Raw genomic sequence first — 9,633 nt, forward strand, 5'->3', positions numbered from 1 at the left:
GCATGATAAATGGATAGGGAATGGCAAGGAAAGGTAGATATAGGTTGATATATGGTTAGTCGTTTGTACATTGTTTGTACAGAGAGAGAGATGAGGGCAGTACAGTGGCACAGTAGTTAAGACTGCTGCCTCAAAGCGCCAGGGTCCCAGGTTCGACTCCCGGTTTGGGTCACTGTCTGTGCGGAGTCTGCACATTCTCCCCGTGTCTGCGTGGGTTTCCTCCGGGTGCTCCGGTTTCCTCCCACAATCCGAAAGACGTGCTGGTTAGGTGCATTGGCCATGCTAAATTTTCCCTCGATGTACCCTAACAGACGCCAGAGTGTGGCGACTGAGGGATTTTCACAGTAACTTCAGTGGAGTATTAATGTAAGCCTGCTTGTGACACTAAAAAAAAACAGACAGATGGAGATAGGGGGATTCGAGATTACTGAGTACAGATAGGTGGCACAGTAGAGAAATAATCTGAAATCAACATGCCCTCTTATCTAAAATTTTTGTTGTACTTACTTCCCCCTGGCTGTTTCAAAGTTTGATTTGCTGACTCCAGGCTTGCTGTAGAAAGGAATTTTCTGACTAGAACTGGATTTAGACATTCTTTTTCCGACATTGTAATCCACCTGCCTTGGAGATCTGTTACCAAGAGGCGAACTGTTGGAAAATGCATTCCCCGTCATCGTCTTTCCAAGCCTATTTTTCCCATTTTCCGTGGTGTTAAACTTGCTTCCATCCTTGGTATTCCCAAACGGGGTCAAGTCAACTGGCGATTTTGCATCGGGAATGCCGTCGCAAACTTTCAAAAGACAGAAGGCCATCCCCAAAACAATGACCTGCCTCATTCTTGCTGAATTGAAAATAAGGCTTCTTCCCTTTGTATGATCCATCTCGGTGTGGTATATCCTGCCCGCACAAGTCTGCCTGAATGAAATGAGCGCACTCTTTTGGCAGCTTTTCATGCCTTATTAGGAAGGAAATAACATCTGGGTTTTCAAAGTGACATAAGGAAACGAAGGGGCCCTTCCCAGGAAATTTGTAAAAAAAACAAAAGGATGATGTTGTTTCTGTCAGGCCAATGGAAATAAATAAATCATTGATTTTGTGAGAGAATGAGGATGTTCATTTGTGTTGCTCTATCAGAGATGAAAAGTTAAGATGTTCAAACCCCTTGTTGTCTGAACTCTCCATGCCTTCTGGAAATGAAAAGATACAAAAAGATTTCCTTATGAAATTATTACGAATCTAAAAGATGAGAATTTGGCTTTTCCAAAGATTCGCTGTTGTCCCAGCTACTCACCGATCCGTTGTTGGCTTGCTAATGTTTGGAAATGGCACCGGTAGTAAGTGGGTGAAAATGAAATTTGGAAAATCCAGCAGACTCTTGAGTTCTGATGGAGTAAATGTTCACCTGAACATACATAGGAATTAGGAGCAGAAGTAGGCAATTCAGCCCTTCGAGCCTGCTCCGCCATTCAATCGGATCTTGGCTGATCTCTCCCTGGTCTCAAATCCATCTCCCTCTCTGTTCCCCATATCCCTTTAACCTTTGTTTAAAATCAGAAATATATCTAACTCCTTCATGAAACCATTTATAGAATCATAGAATCCTACAGTGCAGAAGGAGGTCATTGTGTCTGCACCGACCACAATCCCACCCAGCCCCTATCCCCGTAGCCCCACATATTTACTCTGCTAGTCCCCCTGACACTAAGGGGCACCTTAGCATGGCCAATCAACTAACCTGCACATCTTTGGACTGTGGGAGGGAACCGGAGTACCTGGAGGAAACCCACGCAGACACAATGAGAATGTACAAACTCCACCAAGACAATGATCCAAGCCAGGAATCAGACCCAGGTCCCTGGCACTGTAAGGCAACGGTGTTAATTACTGAGCTATTGTGCCGCCCATTTAATGATTCAGACTTCACCGCGCTATGGGGCAGCGAGTTCCACAAATTCACCACCCTCTGCGAGAAGTAGTTCCTCCTCATCTCAGTTTTAAATCTACCGCCTCTCAACCTATACCTGTGATCTCTTGAACTCTGAACTCCCTAGCATAAAACTGGTGTTTGTGGATGGGGCGCGCATTATCAAAACTCCTCAATTTATTTTCTGTCGAACTCGGTGAAGAAAGTGGAGAGTTTTGCGGAGAGAAAGAAGGGAGGAAAGAACACTCCTAATCCAACATATTTTACTTTTGAAAGGCCTTCAAAAAGGTCAACCAACATTCTGTTCTCTGCCTGAGAATAACCACCAGCACTATTAGATTACATGTCCATTCATTGTGATTGTATTAAGCAATGTAAGCAGAATAATGTTTACAACGGCCATTTTAAAGGGCCTGTTTGATCCCTTAACAAATAGGTTATCTTCAATTATGTTCATTATTAGATTGTTTATGTTGTAATTGAAGTTTGAGCCAGAAGGGTGACTTGTTTTTGGAGAGGACATATTGTTCTCCAACATTTTAAATAGGGAGTAACGCCAATGTATCTCACTTAGTTGTAATCAAATCTTTCCCAATTGTTTTTTAAGCACCATAATCTTCGACGTGGTGAAAATATTGTTCCCTCTCCAGCCCTCCTTGATCTACCAATGGCTTGTACAGGGGATAACAATCTTAATAAAGCACATCTCCTTAAATTGATATGTCTTTTCCTGTTCCTTTTTCCCATTCATTATGAATGTTGTCCTGCATGGAAAAGCACTTGGCCATTTAAGTTCAGCTGCTAAGTACAGACACTCTCACACAGACACACTCTCGCACAGGCACACACTTGCATAGACACACACTCACACACACACTCACACACACATGCACACACACGCTCACACACAGACACACAAATTTGTGTAACAGTTTGGGGGCGTTCGCTGTAATAATGTGGATTTCTGAGAATATTTGGGAGGATGCAGGCACTGCAAGAAAGTTTTTTTAAGTTTATTTATTAGTGTCACAAATAGGCTTGCATTAACACTGCAATGAGGTTACTGTGAAAATCTCCTCGTCGCCACACTCCAGCACCTGTTCGGGTACACCGAGGGAGAATTTAGCACGGCCAATGCACCTAACCAGCACGTCTTTTGGACTGTGTGAGGAAACCGGAGCACCCGGAGGAAACCCACGCAGACAACGTGCAAACTCCACACACACAGTGACCCAAGCCGGGATTCGAACTCGGGTCCCTGGCATTGCGAGGCAGCAGTGCTAACCACTGTGCTGCCGTACCGCCTCCAGAGTCAGTAACCCTAAGCATTTTTAAAATTAGAACACTAATTCTTCAAAATCCAAGACTTTCATAATCCCTGGATCCCAATCACACACATGCCTTGATATTACTAAAATTCCCCGCATTATTGGTGTTTCAAGAGAGAGAAAATGAGAAGAAGGTGAAATTCAGGACTGTCTGTTTGGGAATGCGCAAACCTTCGCCAGTTGCTGAAATATAACTAACCATCAACTCCCTTTTATCTCCTTGCACTATTTCTCAACATTAAACATTGCTAGATTGCAGGTTAATTTTAAGATTGCAATGGGTTTTTAGATATATTGCTTTAGCTTTCTTGTTTCCTCCGTTAAAATTAGGGAAAAGTATGTTAAAATGTTGGTTTTATTCAAAGTTAGAGCTCTTGTTGTCCCCAGGATCCTCGGTTGCTTCTTCAACCATAAGAACCGAACACAAGCGCAGAGAAAGCTCATGTTAAGGCTAAGAAGCAGATAAGAGGGGCTGAAGATCTGAGCTTGACCACTGAACTTGCTGCATCTCAGGGAGAATGGGTGTTTCCCCAGTTCTGGACTTTGGGGTATAAGCCAGGAGGTTAATTCTCAGCATTGTAGAACCGGGGAGGACAGATATAAACCTGTTTGTGTTTTTTTCATTCATTCGTGGGGCATGGGTGTCGCTGGCTGGCCAGCATTTATTGCCCATCCCTAATTTCCCTTGAGGAGACATGGTGAGCCACCGTCTTGAATCGCTGCAGTCCACGTGCTGTGGGTTGATCCACAATGCCATTAGGGAGGGAATTCCAGGATTTTGACTCAGCGACTGTGAAGGAACTGCGTTATATTTCCAAGCCAGGACGGTGAGTGGCTTGGAGGGGAACTTGCAGGTGGTGGTGTTCCCATATATCCATTGCCCTCATCCTTCTAGATGGAAGTGGTCATGGGTTTGGAAGATGCTGTCTAAGGATCTTTGGTGAATTGCTGCAGTGCATCTTGTAGATAGTACACACTGCTGCTACAGAGCGTCGGTGGTGGAGGGAGTGGATGTTTGTGGATGTGGTGCCAATCAAGCGGGGCTGCTTTGTCCTGGATGGTGTCCAGCTTCTTGAGTGTTTTTGGAGCTGCACCCATCCAGGCAAGTGGGGAATATTTCATCACACTCCTGACTTGTGTCTTACAGATGGTGGACAGGCTTTGGGGAGTCAGGAGATGAGTTACTCGCCACAGTATTCCTAGCCTCTGACCTGCTCTTGTAGCCACTGTGTTCATGTGGCAAGTCCAGTTGATTTTCCTGTCAATGGTAACCCCAAGGATGTTGACAGTAGGGGATTCAGTGATGGTTACACCATTGAATGACATGGGGCGGTGGTTACAGTGTCTCTTATTGGTGATGGTCATTGCCTGGCATTTGTGTGGAATGAATATTACTTACCACTTGTCAGTCCAAGCCTGGATATTGTACAGATCTTGTTGCATTTGAACATGGACTGTTTCAATATCTGAGGAGTTGCAAATAGTGCTAAATATTGTGATACCATTGGTGAACATCCCCACTTCTGACCTTATGATGGAGGGAAATTCATTGATGAAGTAGCTGAAGATGGTTGGGCCGAGGACACTACCCTGAGGGACTCCTGCAGAGATGTCTGAGCTGAGATGACTGACCATCCACAACCACGACCATCTTCCTATGTACCAGGTATGACTGCAATCAGTGGAGAGTTTACCCCCTGATACCCATTGATTCCAGTTTTGCTATGGCAGCTTGATGCCGCACTTGGTCGAATGCGGCCTTGATGTCAAGGGCTGTCACACTCTTACATCACCTCTGGAATTCAGCTCTTTCGTCCATGTTTGAACCAAGGATGTCATGAGGTCAGGAGTTGAGTGGCTCTGGCGAAACTCAAACTGGGCGTCACTGAGCAGGTTATTGCTGAGCAGGTGCTGCTTGATAGCACTGTTGATGACCCCTTCCATCACTTTACTGATGATCGAGAGTAGACTGGGCAGTAATTTGTCGGGTTGGATTTGTCCTGCTTTTTGTGAACAGGACATACCTGGGCAATGTTGTAACTGTACTGGAAGAGCTTGGCTAGGGAAGTGGCAAGTTCTGGAGCACAAGTCTTCAGCACTATTGCCGGAATGTTATCAGGGCCCACTGCCTTTGCAGTATCCAGAGCCTCCAACCGTTTCTGATATCATGCAGAGTGAATTGAATTGGCTGGAGACTGGCATCTGAGATGCTGGGGACCACCGGAGGAGGGCGAGATGGATCATCCACTCGGCATTTCTGGCTGAAGATTGCTATTAATGCTTCAGGCTTATGTTTTGCGCTGATGTGCTGGGCTCCTCCATCATTGAGGATGGGGATATTTGTGGAGCCTCCTCCAGTGAGTTGTTTAATTGTCCACCACTATTCACGACTGGATCTGGCAGGATTGCAGAGCTTAGATCTGATCCATTGGCTGTGGGATCGCTTAGCTCTGTCTATCACTTGCTGTTTATGCTGTTTGGCATGCAAGTAGTCCTGTTTGGTAGCTTCACTAGATTCACAACTCATTTTTAGGTATGCCTGGTGTTGCTCCTGGCATGCCCTCCTGCACTCTCCATTGAACCAGGGTTGATCCCCTGGCGCTTGATGGTAATAGTTGAGTGGGGGTATGCCAGGCCATGAGGTTGCAGATTGTGCTGGAGAACAATTCCGCTGCTGTTGATGGCCCACAGTGCCTCATGGATGCTCAGTCTTGAGTTGCTAGATTGGTTCGAAGTTTGTCCCATTCAGCATAGTGATAGTGCCAGACAACATGATGGAGGTTATTCTCAATGTGAAGGTGGTACTTTGTCTCCACAAGGACTGTGCAGTGGTCACTCTTATCGATACTGTCATGGACAGGTGCATCTGCGGCCGGCAGACTGGCAAGGGTGAGGTCAAGTATGTGATTTATATAAACAATCTGGAAGAAGGTGTAACTGGGGTGGTCCGCTGTTGCGGACGACACAAAATTGGCAGGACTTGCAGATAGTGAGGAGCATTGTCAGAGGCTACAGAAGGATATAGACAGGCTGGAAATTTGGGCAAAGAAATGGCAGATGGAGTTCAATCCTGATAAATGCGAAGTGATGCATTTTGGTAGAAATAATGTAGGGAGGAGCTATACGATAAATGGCAGAACCATAAAGGGTGTAGATACGCAGAGGGACCTGGGTGTGCAAGTCCACAGATCCTTGAAGGTGACGTCACAGGTGGAGAAGGTGGTGAAGAAGGCATATGGCATGCTTGCCTTTATAGGACGGGGCATAGAGTATAAAAGTTGGGGTCTGATGTTGCAGATGTATAGAACGTTGGTTCGGCCGCATTTGGAATACTGCGTCCAGTTCTGGTCGCCACACTACCAGAAGGACGTGGAGGCTTTGGGGAGAGTGCAGAGGAGGTTTACCAGGATGTTGCCTGGTATGGAGGGGCTTAGTTATGAGGAGAGATTGGGTAAACTGGAGTTGTTCTCCCTGGAAAGACGGAGGATGAGGGGAGACTTAATAGAGGTGTATAAAATTATGAAAGGCATAGATAGGGTGAACGGTGGGAAGCTTTTCCCCAGGTCGGTGGTGACGTTCACGAGGGGTCATAGGTTCAAGGTGAAGGGAGGGAGGTTTAACACAGATATCAGAAGGACATATTTTACACAGAGGGTGGTGGGAGCCTGGAATGCGCTGCCAGGCAAGGTGGTGAAGGCGGACACACTGGGAACGTTTAAGACTTATCTAGATAGCCATGTGAATGGAGTGGGAATGGAGGGATACAAAAGAATGGTCTAGTTTGGACCAGGGAGCGGCACGGGCTTGGAGGGCCGAAGGGCCTGTTCCTGTGCTGTATTGTTCTTTGTTCTTTGTTCTTATGTTATTTCCTCTTGTTAGTTCCTTCACCATCTGCTGCAGACCCAGTCCAGTAGTTATATCCTTTAGGACCTGACCAGCTCGATCAGTAGTGCTGCTGCCAAGCCACTCTTGGTGGTGGACATTGAAATCCTCTCCCAGAGTATTTTTTTGTGCCCTTGCCACCCTCAGTGCTTCCTCCAAGTGTTGTTCAACATTGATGAATCAGTATTCCTCCGCCGGAGGAGGACGGTACGTGGTAACCAGTAAGAGGTTTCCTTGCCCATGTTTAACCTGAAGCCATGAGACTTCATGGGGTCCGGAGTCGACGTTAAGGACTCTCAAGGCAATTCCCTCCCGACTGTATACCACTGTGCTGCCACCTCTGCTGGGTCTGTCCTGCCGGTGGGACAGGACATATCCAGGGATGGTAATGGTGGTGTCTGGGGTGTTATCTGTAAGGTATGATTCCGTGAGAATGACTATATCAGACTGCTGCTTGACTAGTCTGTGAGACAGCTCACCCAATTTTGGCACTTGCCCCCAGATGTTCGTAAGGAAGACTTTGCAGGGTCGACAGGGCTGTTTGTTTTGCCGTTGTCTTTTCCGGTGCCTATGTCGATACCAGGCGGCCCGTCCGGTTTCATTTATTTGTTGAGACTTTGTAGTGATTGATACAACTGAGTGGCTTGCTTGGCCATTTCAGAGGGCAGTTGAGAGTCAACCACATTGCTGTGGCTCTAGAGTCACATGTAGGCCAGACAGGTAAGGACAGCAGATTTCTTTCCCTAATGGGCATTAGTGTGCCAGATGGGTTTTTCTGACAATTGACAATGGTTTCATGGTCATCAGTAGACTCTTAATTCCAGATTTATTTATTGAATTCAAATTCCACCAGCTGCCGTGGCAAGATTTGAACCCAGGTCCCCAGAACATAAGCTGAATTTCTGGATTAATAGTCTAGCGGTAATACCACTAGGCCATCGCCTCCCCTATTTGATTTGATTTGGTTGATTATTGTCACATGCATTGGTATACAGTGAAAAGTATTGTTTCTTGCACGCTATACAGATTAAGCATACCATTCATAGAGTACACAGGGAAGAAGGAAAGGAGAGAGCGTGCTCTACAGACAAAAGCATACCATACATAGAGAAGGAAAGGAGAGGGTGCAGAATGTAGTGTTACAGTCATATCTAGGGTGCAGAGAAAGATCAACTAAATATAAGGTAGGCCCATTCAAAAGTCTGATGGCAGCAGGGAAGAAGCTGTTCTTGAGTCAGTTGGTACTTGACCTCAGACTTTTGTCTCTTTTTCCCAACGGAAGAAGGTGGAAGAGAGAATGTCCAGGGTGCGTGGGATCCTTGATTACGCTGGCTGCTTTTCCAAGGCAGCGGGAAGTGTTGACAGATTCAATGGATGGGAGACTGGTTTGAGTGATGGACTGGACTACATTCACAACCCTTTGTAGTTTCTTGTGGTCTTGGTCAGAACAGGAGCCATACCAAGCTGTGATACATCCGGAAAGGATGCATTCTATGGTGCATCTATAAAAATTGGTGAGAGTGGGAAGAAGGAAAGTGGAATGTGTCCTGCCTACTGCCCAATGGACAATAAGGGGTCATATCATTCTCCATCCTTCTTCGAACTGCTGTTTGGACACTGCAATGTATTAAATCTCACTTATGCAGGAATACAATCATAACTCACCAATCTGGGGTCAGCTTTGAATCATTGAAGACGCAGTAAAAAAGGGACATCAATTTATTTCCTTACATGGGATTAAAGTTGGTTCTGCTGCTTCACCTTAATTGACAGGAGATACTTTACTCTAGTTTGTCCTGCCCGCGTTTCCACAGCTAAACTTTATGTAATTAATCTCTGGGCTGTGCAAAGCTCAGAGCTTTCTGTCAGGTTTGATTGCTTATCAGATGTCTACTTAAGCACTGTTTGAAGACGAATGGCGCAATCTTGACATTTGTGGCAGGATTACTGTCTGGTTCTTCCACAAATTGGAGTGAAATAAGTTGTGGGATGTAATAGATTACCTGCTGTTATTTCGTGGAACTGAAGCTAGGATCATGCAAGTAATTTTAATGGGAAATGAGATTGCCAGTGACCTTTTGGAGACCTCTTCTGAACCTGGGAATTGATTCATCTGAGATCGGGTCTGGCCCAGTGTCACGTGCTCTCTCTCCTTTGATTGTGTCAGAGTACAATCGGGACAACAATAATTTGTCTGAATGTGAGAGCATATTTATCTCATATTTATGATTCAACCCAAGGGTCCGATTTTCGCAGAATCATCTTGACTCAGCCAAACCTCCAAAATGGTGGGTGGCGATCTGGATGTGGGAGCCCCAAAGCCATTTCTGACAGATCCCATTTTTGCCGGGGCCGGGAACAAGGTCTGAACCAAACACGAGGGAAAACTGAACTCAGCAGGGCCATTTGGATTCAGCGCTGAGTTCAGGCAGACCCCATTTTGGCTGTTTGGCCTTAACAAGAGGTACATATTTATGCAGTGGGCATAAAAATTCTTGA

General features: G+C 45.8%; 1 protein-coding gene across 1 annotated transcript in view; it reads right to left on the minus strand.

Moving 5' to 3' along the window:
• LOC144491200 (multimerin-1-like) overlaps window positions 1–908 on the minus strand; it is a 69,511-nt gene extending 68,603 nt beyond the window's left edge. The window contains exon 1 of the mRNA XM_078208915.1: window positions 508–908. Coding sequence (XP_078065041.1) covers window positions 508–881 — 374 coding nt within the window. The 5' untranslated portion in view covers window positions 882–908. The remainder of the gene's footprint in view (window positions 1–507) is intronic.
• Window positions 909–9,633: the final 8,725 nt, after the last annotated feature.

This window comes from Mustelus asterias, chromosome 1 (genome assembly GCF_964213995.1).
Source record: "Mustelus asterias chromosome 1, sMusAst1.hap1.1, whole genome shotgun sequence".
NCBI lineage: Eukaryota > Metazoa > Chordata > Chondrichthyes > Carcharhiniformes > Triakidae > Mustelus > Mustelus asterias.